Genomic DNA, 20,703 nt, shown 5'->3' with positions numbered 1-20,703 from the left:
TTAGATTCATCTCATGACCTCTTGTCGGGGTCCCGGCGCCCACATCTTCTCATCCCGTGACCTTTGGGATAAGGCTGCACCTCCCTTGTAATCAGTGAACCGAGTGGTAGTATACAAACCTTATTCAACCTCCAGATTAGAAAAGTTCAGCTGAATTTCATTATTTTTTGTGGCATCAGACTGCTGCCTTAGACTGGTGCGATTTCATCATGTCAAAATGTTGGCCAAACACTACAAAGTTGCCAAGGCTGTTAAAGGTTCATGCTTTAACATCTTGAAATACTTATCCACTCCCAGGCTTCACAGCAATGCCATGATACCTCCTATGTAGGAACTGATGCAGCTTTAGTGATGTCCCTCACTTGTATGTGATTTGGGTAAAAGCATCTTCCAAATGAGTAAATGTAATCTAATCTAAAGAAGAATCACTGAGGAAAGTTGAGGCTCTCAGACTGTGTTCCTGTTGTTCTTAGTGATAGCACTCATGGTCACTTTAAGTGTGGGAACTGCAGATGTATTGGGCTGGTATACTTCTGTGATGTACACAGGACCTGTGAGTGAGTCATTGTGTGTGTGTGTCATGGGCAAACACTCTTAATATAAACCAATGCACTTACCTAACAGTTTCCTGGCGGTGGTGCCCACAGACACATTGTAACTATGAAGGTCCAAACTATGAGTCACCGTCGGAGTGTAGGAGCTCAGGCTGTTCATTCATGGAAAAACAATACGAACATCACACATCTGGTGACTGCTGTTAGCACGGGCTTCAGCCTGAGACAATGACTGTGAGATACTGTGTGGTTCATGACGTGTTTCCAGGATGCGATGCGTGTTGAAATCAACACTGTGCCAGAGACTCTTGACCATAGCGTCGTTATCGGACAAGCAATGACGGCCAAGAAAAAAATGAACAGATGCACGGATTTGATCTGATGTTGAAATTTCCTCTTGATGGATAAGTGTTGTACATACAAGTGCAGAGTTTTGTGAGGGTTTAGTTTGGCAAAGGCATGTTGTGTGTTTCAAGCAGTGTTGGGAAGCAACAGCTAACAGAGTATGTGTGTAAGACAGCGTTATAGTCAAAACCTCGAGTCCTCAGTGTTAGAGTTAAAGTCCAAGTCACTAAAGAAGAGTCTGAGTCAAGACTCCATTACCTGTGTCTGAGTCTGAACATGGACTCCAGTGCCCCACTCTGGCACAATCAAAGAGTTTACATACAAATAAAAAGGCCTATATTAAACACAAATGACACAGCTGTCACCATCAAAAACTTACAAGTATGGGCACACAAACTACTAACAAAAAAAGTCAGAGTCTGAGAGCAGTCAATGCTGGAGTCTGAGTCATCAGTGCTCAAATCCAGGTCCAGGCACAAGTCCTGAAAGTCTGAGTCCTGGACTCGAGTGCTCCAGCACTGGTGGGAGATGTGGTTTTAAAGCGAAACTGAAAGCTTGAAACAGCAAACATACCTCTGTCATTGTTTGGAGCGTCTCCACTCTTGATGTGACAAGTCTTAATTGTGGAGCTGCTATGACTCTATTATGGGACCTTGTAATGTTTTGATAGACTGGATTTGTGTTAAATGTAATATTGATTTCTCACTTCAGTGATTAATCAATACAGTAACCTCTCATCATTCAAGTTTATGCCCGCAGCATGACTCCATTGATAACAAATACTGTGGTGTGTTTGTCTCTCAGTCCCTCACTATGGTGCAAAGTTAAATATCTTCTATCTAACATTTGGATGCATTGCCATAAAATATGGTACATTTACAGTATATTTCCCACAGGATGAATTGTAATAATTATTTCCTGACTTTAAGTCTTGCACCATCATCCAGACTAACGAACCCAAATGTTAGTTTGCAGAACTAATGACTTTCCCAGCAGCCTTAGGTATACTTTCTGTCAGAGCTAATTTGAAGGTCAGCAGTTGTTAGCATAACACTAAGATTGTGAACATGTTAATTACCTGCACTAATCTGCCATTGTGAGCATGTTAGCACAACAATCACTACAGTTTTTTCTCTGTGTAATTCACACATGACTGCTATGGATCAGACACAAACTTTGGACCTCAAATATTCATCTTACAAAGAAGTTTTCAGTTTTTACAGCCTCGTCGAGCCGCTTGCATTGATATAGTCTTGTTTCAGCTCAAATAATATCTGTTCTTGTGTTGTGATAACAAACAGTGGGTTGAGAGAACGTTTTTAGTTTTGTGAGCGTACCACTGACTGAGCAGGTAGAATAGAATTCCTTAAGACAATATTTGCCTTTGTGCACCGGTTGTTTGTCCACTCAGAGGAAGAGCTCTGATATCTTTATCTGTATTCATGTATTTTGCTTGGAAATGTTTCCCCATATTTGCTGGCCCACCTGTTTCATTTGGTACGTTGGCTGTGTCTCTGGTTATGAATCTCTGTACTGCTGGATGAGCCGTACCTGTGACGGAACGAGCGGGATCTGATGAACGGCTGTATTTAGATTCAAGCTCACGTCCTCAGCTCTGTCCTCTCCGTCTCCCAGGTGATTCATTTCGACTCCTCCACCTCTGCTCACCATGTAAATCAGCAGAGCAGCTGGAGTGGCCTGATCGCACAGAACCTCCCAACCTGTTATTACCATGTCTTCCCACCACTGTGACGGCACTGATAATAGTACCGCTGCTCACACCTGTTGAACCCACAGTGAAACCTCTTGTTTCCCCATCTCTGTGGCAATCACGTTGTCTTAATTACAATTCTCAGACTCGTTTTGAAACAGGACTTAATGTGAGTCTGAGTCAGAGGATATCACAGCCGCAGGGATGATCTCACAGGAAAGAAAATCTTTAAGAGGCCTTAAAAAGCTTTAGTCTTTATCTCTGGCAGTGTGAGAATGCTCACTGGGATTAATTTCCTGCAATCTGGACAAAATCATTTGGATGTCGAGGCAAAGCTATTTGTGTGATTGGATGAAACATTTCTTGTGTTGTTTCTTTAAACATTCTTAAATTAAACAGTAAGGGATAGTGTTGTCGGTGTATTGTCTTCATATGGAAGATTTTTGTCAAAATTTTCTGTCTAAAACCAGCTGGTCTCCTTGGAGCTGAATTCTTCTCCTCAACCAGGAATAAGTACCCAGCTGTCTGAAGTATGTTTTGTTCATCGACCCTCAAAACTGTGGCAGCAGTTTTTAAACTAAGTGTAAAGGCAGAACACTGGCTGACCTGCTCTTTTCATACAATACTGTGTGACAGTAGTAAATACCAGACTATTTCTGGAAGTGAGTTGAATTGAAAATGGCCATGGGTGGCTAATTACTCCATCATCTCCCAGACTAAGGAGAAGCAACATTAACGTTAGCTTTGTACCATTCCCTGACATCTCCTGTCCTCTCTTAGACCTCCTATTTCTCTGCGGAGAAACGTTTTTCTGTTTTCTGCAGACACATTGTTAAGTGACAGTGTTTGTCATGGACGGTATGAACCTCTCCTGGCTGAATCATCAACAGATGAGATTAACAACTGTGATGATAAAAATCTAATGCAGAGGAGAAGTTGACTGTGGCATTTTGACTGAACGAAGATCCAGTCATCAAGCTTAAAATTCAGTTAAATGCACTTTTGAATTCTGGATAAATTTCCAATTAATTAATCAACTGTTTCACAATGTTTTATTCTCAGCTGAGAAGTGCTTGGTGCAGTGGTGGCTGAGACTCATGGGTAACGCTGTTGAAATACTCATAATATCATCCTAAAGGACTGTAACACTGTCTGGAAGATTATCTATTTTGTATAGGTTTAGCATGATTTAATGTGGAACCAGTGACTCCTCCCACTTCTCGATTCTATGTGTCTCTGTCTTCATTCTCCTAAAAACCTTTCAGCTTCAGGGGCATCCTGAATGCCACAATTAAAATATTCACACTTCTGGGTTCAAAAGTTCCATCGCTGGGTTTAAATATGAATCCACGTCATGGTTATTCATTATCTGGACGTCTCTGTCAGGAAAAATCACTCAGAGGAGGCAGAGTAATGAGAGAGGATTCCTGTGCTTTTACCCCTGGGGTAAAACATCTATTTATAGCCACTTACATCAATACGTTTTGCCTCCATGTCGCCTCCGTCTAATGCTTCATAAAGCAAGCGTCGCAACCTTTCATCTCCCCTCTGCTGGTAATGCTGATGGCTGGTTCCAGCAGTGCACTCTACACCAAACAGCTTCAGACGCTCTCCAATTTTAAATGCTTACACACGTTGTGCTCAAAATTAATTAGCAAGATGCATGCTGGGCGTTTTTTATGTTGAAGATTACAGGACACAATTATACTTTGTCCTGTCAGCAAAGAAAAAATATGCGTCAAGAGCAAGACCTCACAATCTTCAAGCTTCTTGATTCAAATCCAGCCACACCTACACATCAATAAACACCTGACGGCATCAAATGAGAGTTTTTGTCTCTATTAAACACCCTCCAGGCAAAACCCAGCCTCTCAGCTCGTAGGTATTACTCACCCTCCAAACCAAGACAGAAGAGGACTGTTAATGTCAGGTCAGTGTCGAGATGTAGACGAGCTCCTGATACTCTGCCAGCCAGAGAAATCATTAAGCAACCACAAGGCTACGTCTGACTCTGAACAGATGTTCCATGGTGGCGGGGGGGCGGGGTTTACATTCACTCCATGAAGATGACCTATTAAGATAGAAAATACAGAAAGCTTCGTGTCTCTCTGAGGAACTAAAGTGAAAATTAACATGTGTTTGTGCTTTGTGTCCATGCTTTCCATGCCTGCAATGGGATCATTTCTAACACTGTAATCATATATATTTTGCATATTTGCTGGAAATTTTTCACACCATAAATTTGATATCTGAATTATGCAACCCAGCTCCTACCAGATGCACTCTCAGCATGACAACATGCTCTAGAGCAATGATTTTTTATTTTTATTTTTTTTCAATGGAAACACCGAAGGCCATAAAACTACCGTTAGGCTGTAATGGATGGTGGCATTACATAACAGTCTGTCCACTTACCCCTTTAACTGTAATTGTTCTCAGAATAGAAGCAGCCCCCGCTACCTCGCCATTAATGAGTTGACCTTTGACCCTCTGTATCCAACGAGCCATGGAAAACCCAGCTATAATAAAGCAAACCTGTGTGTGCACAGCAATATCTTTAGCCGTGAAGTGTCATTATCCAGGAAATGTAATAAATAGAAGCATTTGTAATACCGGTCTGGTTTGATATGACACAATTTGCTCTGGATATTTAAGTACAGGATTTGATTTGGAAAGTATTGAATATTTTTGATTAAATAAGAAGAAGAAAAGATTTTAATCATGCTGGCATTAGTGCGGCTCTTTGATAAGCCAGTGATGGCTAATTAAAGATCTCACGAGGTGCCATTATTCAAAACAGGGTATCTCTTCAAAGAGTAGATGTTGAAAGAAGCACTTATCTTCATGTTACATCTTCCATGTTGACAATTTGAAACTGGCATGGGTAATTGCCCCCAAATAATGACTAATCTTGCAGGTGCATTGTTGGCGCTAGCCACGAGGCCAGTGCAAAGTGTTCATACAGCAGTGGTGTTAAATATCCAGCACAAATAAGCATTCAGGAAATGACAAAGCGTTAATTACATGCATCACCACATGGAGCTATTAGCCCTTGCTAACTAAAGATACAACTCCACTCTAAATGTGGGTTTAGCGTTCAGAGAGTGGGCAGCTCTCATTGCCAAGGAAACTAATGCAACACCCCCCCCTTTTTTTGTCTGTTTCCATCCAATATCGTGGATCAAAAGGAAGTTGTGCTGCATGTCACGCTTTGTGAGAGATCAAAATGTTCTCTTCATGTTTCACCATCAAAAGGATGCAGGATGAGAAAGAAGGAAGCATCTATCTGCCAAGCTTTTTATTTTGTCTTAAAGGTTTTATAAGCTCGAACTCAGGGCTTTGTGTCTGTCAGTGGAGTGGTTATGTAACACTTCTTATTTGCTGAGTGTTAGAAAATGGTGTAAGAGGGCAGCATTTTGCCAGCCAAATAAGTATTATCCCACTTTTAAATGCTACTATTTATAGTGACTATAAAATGAACCACTGCTCTACATTGTAGAAAGAGCAAACAAGAAATGTTCTTTTTCTGCTTCCATTTCATGTCATGCTGCTCTGCGCTCTGAAGAAGTCAAAGTTGCATTGATCTGAATAATTATGTCATTTTTAATGCAGACAACTCCTCTTGTTCTCCAGTCTGGAAAAAAGAGAAAAGTTGTTCTTATTGTTGTTGAGAAACCACTTACAAAAGGCTGCATTACACAACACTGGAAGAAAAGAGCAGCACAAGAGAAACCTAGTGTGTGTGACAGACCCATAATTAAACTGACTGTGTATTGATTGATCGTGTCTGTTCAGTATGTATAAGCCAGGTGTGAGGAGCTCAGCGAGGGAGGGGGGGCCTCACTGTTTTCACCTGCGGATGTGAAGTGAGTTTTCACCAAACTTTATTTGTTCTATTTTCAGTATTGGGCTGTTTCTGTAGTTTTCTTCATGACAAAGAGCCAATGTGGCAGCAGTTCAGATGTTAGCTTTAGCCAGCCAACAACACACGCTAATCCTGTGTGTGTAGAGGGAGCGTATCGTAGTACGTGCGTGCTGCAGTTCTGACTATTTTCCAAGCTAGTTCTTGGAGGGGAGTTGTGTAGCTTGGGGATAAACGTGAACTTTTCACACAAGCTGAAACATTTCCAACTTGCTCTGCCGTATCTTTGTCTCAAGTCAACCAACCTGTGTTTTCTGTAGATGCAGATGAATTGTGATGCAGACAGTCCAGGAAGTACACTGCAGTAATTTATTAAACTGTAAGTTTTACTTTTTACAGCTCTTGAGAGTTATCAATGATCACAAAGTAAACGGCAGAATCATGGCTTCCACGGCACAAAATTTTCCACCTAGAAATGGCATTTACAGGCGTTTGGCCCACACAGGTTTGACCTGATGATATTATACCACATTAAACATTATACTGAATAAGTTTCAGCTTGTGTACTGGATCTCTGAACTCTGAACTGTGATGTAATGGAGATCAATGAGCAGACTGCCTTTTTAAATACCATGCTATTGTTTGAACACAATCTTAAGTTAAACATATAAGGTACACAGACTGAAATTTGCTCATATGGGGAGTAAATGTGTCCTCCTGTCTCTGACACAACCAGTGTTGCACGGAAGACCAATATGATGAATGTAAATAATCTTTGCTTACGTAATAAACCTTAATTTCTCAAATTTTAATGCCTGGTACAATTGTAGCTATACATTTTAATTGGGATAGGGACAGAAAACCCAGTGTTTCAGCTTCTAAGAAAACCAGATGAAAGAGCTCTTCAGTTAGAAAAGTTAAAGAAGCTGTTGGAACAAATCTTAGCAAGTAAGGCTGAAGACTTTGGCTGTGACTTGTACCTTCCTGGACAAAGAGAGACATGCTGTGACTCTTCATTTTTTATTTATTTTGGTAAAATACATATGAAACAGATACAATAAATTATATCCCAAATGTTTACTTTAAATCGTTACAAAAGTTATCACAAACTGTACACATCATGACAGTAGTTGCAGTTGTTCTTGCTCAATATAGATTCAACCAATAAGCAAACAATCACAGCTCAAAGCTCTAAACTCCTAAACATGGAATAACTTGATAAGGTAGAGTTGTCTTCACTTTATTTCCAGTTTAACTAATTGTTCACAACTATTACAGAACGTGTAGAAATTTCACTCGGTTACAAGTCTGAGCTGTTCAAATTATCACCAAACAATAGAAATACATTGTGATGTCTCTATTTCCGTAAGTGTACGACAACTTCTTAAATTTCACATTTCAATATATATAAACAGCGCCATTGACAAGTATATATATATATATATCTATATATATACAAATGTAACACAAAGTTTGAAATTTGAAATACTCTAACATATCCATTGCTTACATTTTCCCTCAGTACGTGTGTTTTTAAAGTGGTGACAAACATGCTACAAGTAAAAATATTTATTTTTAAGGGCAGCACAGGGGAAAAAGCATCATTATATGCATGTGCAAGTAAGATAACAGTACATAGCCTTTTTCTATTTGCTATGTTGGTTTCTTATTACTCACAAAGAAGGAGAGGCTGAGTCAGTGTTCTCTGGTAGATGCACTGAACTTAATTTCATATGGCTTCATGTAAAAAAACTGACATATTATTTGTAAATGTTTGAGTGTGTTTGTGTCTTCGTCCATGGATAATAATTCCCTGAATTTGTAACACGTGGGGAAAAGTTGTACATTAAAGTTGGGCTTTTTTTCTGCCATGCTTTTTTAACTATGTATTACTGTTTTTTTTTTTTATGTTTGTTGTTTTTTGTTGTTTAACCAATTAACCTTCAGGTCCTTTACTTCAGACATATTGACACAAAAGCAGGCTTCTTATATTTACTTGTGCAGTGTTGATTTTGTTGCCTGAAATGACAACTTTAGCTTGCAGATTTTATCAGCTGTAGCTAACTAGCTAATTAGGCTAACGCTATATTCATAAGTTGGTTGAAAATGCAGTCTGTCTATGCAACATAGTAAGGGGCTCTTAAATATGCACTTGACTTGGTTGCTGCAAGCACGATATCAGGCTAAAGCAGCACAACCTGAGCAAAAAAGTCAACATCCTTACAAGTTGATGATCTGAGCAGAAAACCTGCTTAATTACCTGCTTTATCGTTTGTATTTTCAAACTGTATGTTTTCACTTCTAACGTTGCACAAGAAAATTATTTCTGGAAGCGGACTAACCAGTGTGTTTGGACAATGCAATGCTCTCCTGGATAATATGTTGGGCTGTGGTTGGTTGTGTGTTATTCAAATCCAATACAGCGAGACAGAGCGTCTAATGACACTAAGATACTGTAGTAGCATTCAGGACCAGCACCCACTGGGACCCGTCTTTGCCTTGGAAGTAAGGCTTGGTTTGGTTACTACTGCAGGAAGTAAGCTAGTTAGCCAGACATGCTAACATTTTCAACTTGTGTTAAAGCACACAAACACACAGTTTAATCCATCCCTTACACTTTGGGTCTTTCACTTTGGAGCCAAAGCTTGAAACCAAAGCTTGACAGGCCTGCTGTGACCAGTTAATGCTGCTAAGCTTTGATTGGACAATCACTGTTCGGGGGAGGGGCTTAGTGAACACTCACTCTGGACCGAAGGCTTTAATTACCACTTGGATACCATTTTCAGAATCACTGACACAGGCAGTGTCCCCACATATTCAGAACATTGTTATTTAATGTATTGATATCTCCATTTACCTTTTTTATAAATCATTTTTCAAAGTAAAATGTGGAATCAAAACATCAACCGACAGACAGTTGTTCATTAGCATTACTTCACTTTTTAGTTGCAACACGAGGGACATTTGCAGTGTAAACAACAGTTTAATTATATTTAATCGGAGTAATAATAGGATGAGTAACTAATATCTCCATGCTACCAGTTCAATTTGCAATTATGTGCTGAAATTGATCTGCTGTCCAAAAATAAATATGAAATTGTTATTTTTAAAGTCTTGCCAGGTTTTTGGGAAATTTCCATTTCAAACACGCTTTGATTTTTAGTGTTGTCCATCTCTCTGTACATATGTTTGCTACATGTATCTGCTACAGTTTCTCTAAATCTGAGAGGCTTGTTGACTTTTCTAATATCTGCAGGTAACAATGGCTGGTTAATGGCCAGTTTCACACATCCGCGACAGGTGAAGTGACTGATGAATTTTCTGAGAAATTTATCCAGCCCTTGTAGACGCTCAATTACCTGCATTCTTCAGCCAAACACTAAATCACGACTTGCTGGATTTATTGACTGATTTTCTTTCAAGTAAAGGTTTCATGGCACTGAGCAGCATAGCCCTTTAACTTTGTGCCATTTCAAAGTAAAATGCTAACTTCACTAAAGAGCTCTCGGGCCAGAAAAATGTTGCTCAAAATATTGAAAAGGTTGATACAGCTGCAAGTGAATCACTGAGGATGTCTTGCAGTGAGGCCTACCATTCATGTGGTCTAAGTAAATGTTTGGCAAATAAAGCCTTTCTGAGGATTTCAGAGCAGATGTATGAAAAACAAACTCTTGAACTGAATGACAGTTACTGCTGTGCATAGCCAGCTCTCTAGAGCATATGAAGAACTGGAGTTTGAATGAATGAATAAAAACAATTTCAATACAACCTTGTCTTTATAAACACATAAGAAACGTGTTGGAATGAAGTCAGTTTTCATACAACATGCTCACAAGAGACTCATAGGCAACACAACTTGTCAGCGACTCTAAACAAACGTCTGTTTTCTTACAGAGGTGATGTCGTCACTCTACCTGTGATCATCAGGGTGTCTGTGGAGGTTTAGGCGAAGGACACGAACCCTGACTCTCAAAGCTTGCCGCTCTTCCAGGCCACTGCAAGGTAAGATGTCAAAAAATACATAACTTTATAGAGGCACTCCATTTTTGGTAACTAAGCAGGTATTTCTCTACTCCTGAGGATACACTGTGATCATGGGCAATTAGGTTACTTCAGCCCAGCTAGGTCAGATCGCACGAGCACCTTACAGTATCTATCGGTCAGATAGAAGCTTAATGTGAGGGGCAAAACCTTAAACAGTGGTTATATTAAAGCATTTTTTGTCCTAATAATTATATTTTCACCAACACATAACTAAATACAATCCCAGTCTCAGGACCTGATAATAACCACATGATAATTTCAAGCTCACAGGCAAGTGTGTGCACTGGTGTGTTCTCATTAGAGGACACTTCTCCTGCTCTTGTGTTGGTCAGGGCAACTGCTGCCCTCCGATAGTGCACCTGGAGTGTCACTTACTGTTACTTTCCCACAGCACAAAGCATCTCTAAGAATAGATCCATAATAGTGGGTCCAAGAATGAATTTGTAAGAGTAATAATAATAAACCAAGACTACTGTGAGCTCATTTTGATTTTAACAAGAGCTTCACAGGATACTTTTTTTCTTTGCCTATGATCACAGTTTTTACCAAATCATAAAGTAGTTTTTACCACTGAAAATGGGTAATCACCTGTATTTTCCTATTCGTCAGGTGGGAAGTGGGTGTGGCAAAAGAGGAAAAAACATTGATAACATGTAAAATATGAAATTACATTAACTGGAGTGAAACAGTTAGCCTCTGTCAGGTAAAAAAGCCTTCCAGCATTTTTTATTTTAATTTCCTCCGTTACACATGGTATCTTGTTAGCTAGCAAATTAGTCACCACTGCATTTAGCATCTTGGTCCTGTGTGCGTTTCCCTCTCCCTCTCCCTCTCCCTCTCCCTTGAGATGAAATAATCGTCTGACTTTGGGCAAGACAGCTGATAAATTTGTCAAAATTTCAAAATATCTGTTCACCCCAACTTTTTAAAAGAAGGAGTAGATCGAATTCAGGTTATTATATCCCAGATTTGTGAGTCCCCATGCATCAGATTAGCTCTTTCTGCAGCTAGTGGAGCAGTGAAGAACAGAAGAAAGCGAGTCAAGAGAAAAACAGCTGCCTGTTGTGCTGCAGGTTGGCCAGGGTCCCAAAGAACGTACAAATATGAATGCAAAACAATGTTTGCACTGTAAATTGAATTTTACTGTTTGATTTTCACCTCAATTTTTACATTACATGCATACATTACATTTACATTCTTTTCAAGTGTTTTCTAATATTCAAAATAAATACCGGTACATTGTTGATTTTCTTTTTAAAATAAGAAAAGCAAAGGACCATGTAATGTAATGTGTAAAATGCATGTAATGTAATATACATAAAGGAAATGAGGGAAAAGTTCTCACATTCACAATCTGACATGTTGTTGCCTTACGCTGTTCAGTAGAGCATCTTTTCTGGTCATTGTAACATTCAGGAGCTTGTAGAAAGCCCCATAAATACGAGTTCCTTAAGACTGGGGGACAACAGCGTTAGGAATAGAAGAAGACAACATATCTGTACCTCTCCCAGAGCATGCCAGTGTGTGATGGGCTTCCGTGGATAAGCCAACATTTCGTTCCAGTGATCTCGTCCAAGGCCCTCAGCATCTGGCCCGGCACGACATACACCAATCACCTCATTGTGTCCAACCCTGTTAGTAGTAAAACACACATTGACACAGATTTGGATGCACATAGTAATGCTTCTAGTAGTCTGGGCGCAGACACAAAAATAATGACTGTACTGATAAATAAATGCATATTTCACCAGTTTTACATGAAAACATGTTGTGAAAAGAAGCTGGAAGCTTGTCAAGGTCAGGTCGGAACAAAAAAAATAGCTGACCTCAATTACACCCCTTATAAATGAACTCTAATTACTTGTGTTGTCAGTTTCTGTGTTGAGAGCCCTTGTTGATCAAAGGTTAATTCCCTGGTTTTGTTAAAGTGTCTCAAAATGCTAAACTTTATGACATGTAGTAAGTATGACGCCGGAGGCAAATTCACAGAGAACATGAGCGAACACGAACAGACGAGCTGAGTGAACAAGACTTAAATAGACGAGGAAGGCAGGGGTAAAACAGGAGTCCAAAGAGTTACTCGGAGGGGCAGATATATAAAGCAATGACTCACCGATCATAATCCATCACCATGATGGACAAACTGACTTGTTCGACATTCTCTGGGGGGATGTCAAAGATGATGGCCTCGTTGTACACTGGATTAAGTGTGCTTTTCTTGGTGGTTGTTTTTCGCTTCTTCAGCCGCCGTCCATCACAGATCAGGTAAACCTTCACATATGGATCTGAGAGACACGCTCACTGTCATCTGAAGGTTTGTTCATCTGTACATATGTTGCCATTGTAGTTAAATGGGATGAGTTAAACAAAATCTAAGAACAAATGCTAAGGGGAAAACTGCTGAATGTCCAACACACCTAACTTTCAGGTGTGCAGAAGTTCTACTGAATCCAACCTGTTTCCTTTAGCACACTTAAGAGTAAAGCTAGGACCAGTATGGCACTATTCTGATAGAGGCTAATACTTAATAATTTGTTCTCACTGGCCTCCCTGTGTCTCGTTCCCATTTCCATTCTAAGAGACCACCTGCTGCCTCTTTTCAACTATGTTTGATTTATGGCTCAATTTGAGCTTTTGATGTGAGCCACATCTTATTTGCTGTCGGGTTACCTGAAGAGCCTGTGATGTCCATGGCTTTGAGGTTTCTGCATTTGATGACTGTTAGGGTCATTCTGCCTGCTGTGGGGAGGTAGCACAACGAGTACATGATCTCTCCCAGGTCAACACTCTCCTACAGGACAAAAAAAGAGAGACAACAGAATGCATTTCATCCTTTTACATGCTTTGACCACATTCTGTGAATCTGAATGCCAGAGCAAAGGAGTTCCGGAAATAAAGGAAGTCGTACTTTATGAACTGGCACGAAAACATAAGTATCACTCATTGGTCACCTCAGCTACCTTTGTTTTTGGCTTTATTTACTAAATAGCTAATAAAATACGTGTTAATACAATAAGTCTATTAAAACTACGAAAAGTTTATGGAGGAAGATCCAGAAAGTTCACAGTGTCAGGGTAGCTAGCTTAGCATGAGCTAATATAACTATACATTTCTATTCTAGTAAAGTGGGGAAGTTCACGTCAGCTTCAAAACCGACTTTGGGTGCATAGTTGAGGGCAAAGAAGAAATGATGGCCAGACAGCTAAATGAAACATGATACTACCACTGGAGTTTTGTTACCAGATTTGAACTCTAGAGAAACTGAAAACCCTCACAAGCATTTGAAAGCAGTGCTGCACTGGTTCATTTTCTTATCAGATTAGTAAAGTTTGATGCAAAAACTACTGTTTTCACTTCACAGTGTTCATATTATTGCAATCTGTATAACTACAGTAAGATTGACAGGAAGTACTTAAGTACTAAACGGCACATTTAACTCTGAATTGACGACACATTTCATCACCCCAGCATCAAGACTGAATACATATCATTTACACTTAGGTACTATAAACTACTATACATCAGGTAAAAGCAGTATCTGTTGTGGCTCGTTGTGGTATTCTTTAATCTTCATTCTGATTTGCATCTTGATTCAAAGGTGCAGATTATAGTGCATCATAGTGACAATGATGTGTTTACCACCTTTTGTCCAGGATCAAAACAATGGAAATGTTCAAAAATACCCTTTTTTGAATGTTACAAAATCTTTTAAAGGGTCCTGTGTGTGGCTCTTAATCACTAATCACTTGTACTTTGGCTAATGACCCAACTCTACAATAAATTTCACTTAAATCTGTAAGTGTTTTTGAGATGCCCTGCTAATTCATTAACAAGACTGAGAACATTATGTCCTTGGTGGAGCTAACAATGTGGCCCATTATATACTCATATAAATGCTCATAGCCTAAACTCTGGCTTGTGGGCCTGTGTTATTGATATTGATATTGATACTGAGTGTAAAGGGCACAGCAGACTGCCTTGCATTATTGTGTCCTTCCATTTCTTCAAGTCAGGTACATCATTGATTCAATCAACAACAGCAGCATTTTGTTTTTTCTTTTAGTTATTCTTCTGTAAATGAACAGAATATTGTAAAGACTTTGGCGATCCAAATTCCAAGCGCTTTTAAGAAACAATCAAGCATTAAAAAAATCAATAAATAAACATCAAACTTAGTTGAGGAAGTTGAGATTCATATCTAGTCAGTTTGTTTGCAAGACTGAATATACTGTAGTTCTTGTCTTACTATTAATATAACGTACAGAAGCTAATGTGAGCCTGAAAACAATGGCTCCATGTTTATCACACTGAAAACATAAATAAAGCAGAGGCTCTTGAGGAAACCGTGATAAGCGTTAATGTAGGAGTGAAACACATTCTGGCCTAAATTATTTTAAGAAAGAGTTCTTACAAGGACATACTATATACATGATGCTAAAACTGTATACCCTGTTTATTTAATTACCTTAGGGTTAGTGTATATATTTACTAACTGGATAATTTTACTCTCTGATGCTATATTTACTTCTGTAAAATACCCTGCAGTTTCTGGAAAATGTGCGTGGGTGTTTGGCTGATGAAATGCATTTCCCAAAGCATTTGAATTATGCAATGTGTTCCACCTGCCACTCTTGTGGACCAGTGTTGATGAATTCTCTTAGGCTCTCAGAAGTGACTCAGTGCAATACTTGTGTTTGTTTAGACCTTTTCCAAAAACAGCAGAAGTCCCCATTCACTCCTCAGTTATCTCCTCAGTGACAAGTTTGGTGCAACATGTCTTACATAGCAACAGTGTGTTAGTGTGAACGCCAACTCACTGTAGTTGCTGCGTGGATATCCTTCCACACCACCGCCTCCCTGGAAAGATCAGAGAGTTCAAAGAGGTTGTCCACCACCACCTCTCCAATCATATCGTGACTGGTGAAGCGGTCAAAGTCGTAGACGCTGAAGTGTAGCTTGCGGTTGCAAAGCTCATCGTAAACCACCGGGAAACAGAAGGTCTCATCAAACATGGGGTTCAGATTCTTGCGGTGGACACGCGTCTGGAACTTCTTCTTCCTCTCTGGCAGCAAGTAGATCTTCACGTATGGGTCTGAGGTGCCCGTGAAGTCCTTGGCGGGCAGGTCTAAGGCCTTGAGGATTCTCACCACCAAAGCCTGCTCCTCGTAGTCGTAACGCAGCGAGAAGCTCAGCTTTCCACAAGTCTCCACTGGCTCTTTGGCCTCATCCTCCGAGTCCACAGACTTCTGCTTGTAGAGTTCAGGTTTGATTCTTCCAATGCTTGCCGTAGAAGACTGGCGGAGAGGCACTGTGTCCATGCTGAAGTCAACACTGGTGACATTCATCTGACGAGGCAGGTGGCGCCGGAATGAATTGTGCCTGTTGAAAAGGGTAGAGGGCATCTGGTAAATGTCTCAAGTGTCAGTGTTATGCATGAGTGGCTTTGTTATGATGGGTGCTAATGGTTTGTCAGGAGAGGGTACATCTAAAAAGCATGATGCATAATAATGTGGAGTTCATGGAACATGCTTTACATACCGTGGCCTGGTAGAGTAGCTCAAAAAGGTTTTTGGTCTGTCTTTGATTTTTTTTGTTGTTGTTGTTGAAAAAAGTACAGAACAAACACCAATATTCACCTGATATAGTATAGTGCCAAATTACCAGAGGCCTTCAATAGATGTATCTTTCACTGTGGGTCAGTCTCAAAACAGCACTTACCAGTAATGACTCTTGAAGGCATATCTTTCAGTTTGCTTGATGCATATTGACAAGCAATAGTTTAAAAAGCTACAAATTAACTAGGCAGTCAGATGATACACATATATTGTCATCTGACCCTGTTAAAGTGGCTTAATTACCCTGAACATATCAAACTGAAAAATGTTCTTCGTTTTTGTCACCACTGACCATGGTTTTTAAAAAAAATCTCCAGCCTTCAATTTTGAGCTCTTACATAAATTACCTGAATGCTGCAAATTTTTGCAAGGTTGACATCTTTTGAATAAACCACAGTTGTGTTCGTCTTGCCAATCTTGTCACCTAGCAACTGGCCCTCCTCCTTTCTGACAGTAAGACAATCACAGTGATCTGACAGCCAAGCCATGATATAGCACAGGAAGCTGAAAATTAAATAGTATACTCAAGAATTGTAAAAGTAGAAGGCAGCACAAACCTTGAGGAGGGAAAAGAAACAATTCCCTGAAATAATGATTTACAATTGTTTTGTCAACTTTTAACACACACACACACACACACATTGTGTATATTTTATATATGCACATATATTATAAATCTGACAGGTGACAAATGAAAGGTCCCATATTGTAGAAGGTGAGATTTCCTGCATAAATAATGTGAGAGTATCAAAGCCCTGAGTCCACAGAGAATACACACATCTCATAATCAGAAACTGAGCCTTAAAATGAGCTGTCAGGACTTCAGTTACTTTGTGATGTCACAAAGAAACATCACCGCCCTCGGCCATGCCCCCCAGCACAGACCTCCCAGACCCACCATCCAACCTTGCAGGATTTGGTTTCTCTGAGTGTTTTACTGAAATCACTCTTTTCCACATCTCTGTTGACCAGTGCCTCAGGTTTCAGACCAATGAACTCTCAAATGTGCAGTTGTCTTTGTAATGGGGGGTTTATGCACTGCAACTGAACTATAACATCCCTCACCATGTAAGTGTGTGTGTGTGTGTGTATAAATACATATATATATATATATATATATATATATATATATATATATATATATATATATATATATAACCAATACTGTGAATGTCAGAGATTCTTCTTTAACCAAGATTAGCCCTAATTGGGCTTCAGGTGGGACTAAGATGGGGTTTTATCTCCAGTCAAAAATGAAATAATCGATGAAAAAGAGTAGGTGGAGGGATTGAGAAAGTAGGCATTGCAATCTTTAACCCGGCCTTTCTGCATCCCTGGTGGGTGTGTAATTCATGAAGATGTTGGACTCAATATAATTTAATTAACGGGGCTAACGACAAACCAAAGCAAGTGTCAATAACGGCTCCTTCTGAGAAACAGAGCGCAGCTGCCTGGTGCGTTTTACCAGAACCCAGCCTTCCATCATGACAGCTCCCACCCCACAGCACTGCTAATTATGGACGTTCCAGTTTAAACACAGTGCTGGAAAACAAAGAGGAGCTGGAGCTGATTGTTTAATTACTATGGTTGTTTCCTGCCGTTACCATAGCAGCTTCAGTCACATGTACAGTGATCATAGGGTTCGAACTGAGGCAGGGAGATTTGCCACAGCCTCGGCTGATGAGCCTGCAGGAGGTGATCTTTTTTATTTTTCTGGCCAGACAGAGTGAGACTCACAATTCAACATGTACAACAGCGTTTCAAGGTCACCAGCTATTTCCTGACGCTCTACGTGACGTGCCAAACCACCCCGAGGACAGCGGCCACAAAGTCACGAACTGTTTTAGCATTGTGAAGGCATCAGTTTTGTGCGTTTCTGATTTTGCGTTTGTGGGGAAAACAAACCAAAGTGGGTTCAGAAATGCTGCCATTGTACTGTAATTGGAAGGAGCAGATACTTGTCTATAAATGCTGCTACATGAGAATGTTGTTATGTCCTCAGTGCAGGGGCAGGCAGGGAGGGGTTGTGAGTGCAGTGGGTTCATGTTCGGTACCTGGAGGAGGAGGTTGGTTCTGTGGTCTGCCTCTGGATTTTAGCTTGCTGGCTAAGCTTCTCCCTGAGGGCTGTTTGCACCTCGGCAGGGATGTCTGGAGACGTCTGGCTGATCTTCATAGCCGCCTCCAGGAGCTTGACAGAGCTCCGTCCATTCACCTTCACTTCTGGTGGATACTTCTTCTCCACCTCCGCCGCTTTAGACTCGGTGATTGGCGGGGAGCTGGGTGGAGGTGCCTCGGGGAAACCCACATGGAGACCATTTTCAGCGTGGGCTGACAGAGCCTTGCTCCTCCAAATGGGCCAGCACAGCTTCCAAAAGACAAAGAGAGAGACTACCAACAGGGCGAGGCCACAGAAACCCACGACCACAGCAAGGAGACTAATAGAGATGTCTACATGTAACCATGGAGAGACCAGTAGAGGAGGACAGAGAAGGAGACACAGAAAGGAAAGGAGAAGCAAGCAAGGGACAAAATATGACAGACAAACATGCAAGGGAGAAGGAGAAAAAAGGAGAGAGAGCCAGCTGTAAGAAAGAGGGGGCAGCATATGCGCCTGTTCGATAAAGCAGGACAATATAAAGTCATATAAAAAAAGCATCATGAGAAACACATGTTCAGTGACTGAAGAGAGAAAAAAAAACATTTGGTGCTCCCATCTGCTCCTGGCATTTCATGTTCTTACTGATATTTAAAGGTAAAGTTTGCACTTTGTATCAATGAGGCTTCACGCAGACCATAACTGCGGGTAGAAATCCTCCCGATTGCAAAGTTGAAAAAAGAAAATAGAGGAGAGACAGAGGCTGATCATTTCTTCAGTCTATTGTCCACCTGTTGCTGTTCCATCAGTCTGGGCTGAGCTGCAGCAAGATGCGTAACAGGTAGAGAAACACTTTCATAACAGTTCCACACATATAAAACACACTGAACTAAGCAATGTAGTAAAGTTTAAGCCAGTGAGAGCTGAAGTGTGGGTTCGCTTTTTTTATCCAAACGCTGCATCAATTCAATCTGTTTCTTTCAGGGGAACAGGGGAAAGTGATTATTATTGGGGGAATTAGGGAAGTAAAAATAATGACTTTATTCCATTTACCTGCGTGTCCTTTACCTGGTATGTTGCTCTCCAGGGGAAATATATCCGAACATTTCTCCCGGTCTACGTGTCCCGTAAGACAAAGTTCCGTAACGATTTGGAGAGCCCTTTGGCACAAGGTGATGCTGTCCTCCGTTCGGACACTCATGTCTCTCCTGTTAAGCCATTGCACGCCGGTGGAGCCGGGAGGGCGGCGGTTCATTTGGGCACCTTTCTATGCGCTGCAGAGCGCAGCCTGTCGGCGGGAGACAGCAGGGAGGCGCGCTGCGTCCTGATCCATATCCGGCGAGGAGCGACTGGCCACCGGCGCTGCCAGCGTTGGAATCACAGGCGGCGGGGAGCTGGAGTCCAGCCCTCACTCCGTCCAACAGCTCTGCGCATCAGTTTGCTACTGAGTCCTGTTGGTTGGGGGAAGTAACGGGATTACTTTTTCTAGTAATGACTAGAGTGTTCCCCATGAGGGGCTGGCGACCTGTCTGTGTCCCCGCCTTTCGCCCAACATACGCTGGCTTATAGAGTCCACTCCCCCCAGCCCCCAGCAGGCTTCTGTCCCCTGTGACCATCAGGATGATAGTTTATTACCTCCCTTCATTTCTGTCACTCCCACCTGTAGAGATGGAGTGTGATTTAACACAAAGTACTCAAACTACTTCGTTGCAGTTGCTCCATATTATTCATGAGGCGTCAGGGGAATTGAAGGAATGAAAAATAAAGTGCATGTATTCATCGCACATATATTATTTGTAACACAGTATATTTCCATTTATTTTATGCATTATCCATATTTATATACCTGATTTTAAATAATGTATAGATAATGTATGCTACCTTTGACTACATCAGTATGAATTAAGTCACTGTACCGCATAGTCCATTTTAAAAGGTGTACAAAGCTTTTGAGTATCATTATTTAATCCTGATTTCATTTTATTAATTTGAATTTAAAAGGTATTTAGTCTTTCCCAGTTTCCCTAGTTTTTCTAAACTTATCATCATTTGACTTGTAAATTACTTGTGCTTTAGTATAGTGGTCTACCACTAAAGCATTATTTTAAAATGTTTTTTTGGTTGTTTGGTTTTTAACATGTGTGTATAGATACCTGCAGAGAGAAGAAAAAAGCTCTAATTGGCTTACAAAAGCACAATATCACCAAGACACCAACAGAGACAAATCTTAAATACTTCGATGTACACTTGTCTGTAGAAAACATCAGTTATTTTCACTTCATTGTAAACCACAGTAAATAAAAAGTCACACATTAATAACAGCATCTTAAAAAAATGAAAAACATGGACATAAAAGTCAAAAAGTTCAAGGATTTTCTGTAACTGTCACAACAAAGGCGGCATTGTTGCCTCAGCTGCCGGAGCACAGTCCTCATCCAGCCTCTTTTCACTGGGTATTTCTATTATTCGCACTTCAT

The 20,703-nt window shown here is 40.5% G+C and overlaps 1 protein-coding gene across 3 annotated transcripts; it reads right to left on the bottom strand.

Moving 5' to 3' along the window:
* Nucleotides 1-7,478: 7,478 nt before the first annotated feature.
* syt10 (synaptotagmin X) lies at nucleotides 7,479-20,443 on the bottom strand. Of its 3 annotated transcripts, none has more exons than XM_071502578.1 (7): nucleotides 19,280-20,443; nucleotides 18,186-18,579; nucleotides 15,334-15,895; nucleotides 13,187-13,307; nucleotides 12,630-12,801; nucleotides 12,019-12,148; nucleotides 7,479-10,467 (listed from the first exon to the last, which is right to left on the bottom strand). In XM_071502578.1, the coding sequence occupies exons 1-7, from the start codon at nucleotides 19,479-19,481 to the stop codon at nucleotides 10,396-10,398; spliced, it is 1,653 nt and encodes a 550-aa protein (XP_071358679.1). In that variant the 5' UTR covers nucleotides 19,482-20,443; the 3' UTR covers nucleotides 7,479-10,395. The 3 variants fall into 3 exon arrangements, with proteins under 3 accessions (XP_071358679.1, XP_071358680.1, XP_071358678.1); XM_071502579.1 differs by having other exon boundaries at nucleotides 19,295-20,443; XM_071502577.1 differs by lacking the exon at nucleotides 19,280-20,443 and having other exon boundaries at nucleotides 18,186-19,185.
* Nucleotides 20,444-20,703: the final 260 nt, after the last annotated feature.

Source organism: Trachinotus anak, unplaced genomic scaffold (genome assembly GCF_046630095.1).
Source record: "Trachinotus anak isolate AG129_WGS33_773 ecotype Australia unplaced genomic scaffold, CSIRO_AGI_Tana_v1 ptg000018l, whole genome shotgun sequence".
NCBI classification, from domain to species: Eukaryota; Metazoa; Chordata; class Actinopteri; order Carangiformes; family Carangidae; genus Trachinotus; species Trachinotus anak.
The sequence above is the reverse complement of the archived record's forward strand: the minus strand, read 5'-3'. Positions and strand labels throughout refer to the sequence as shown.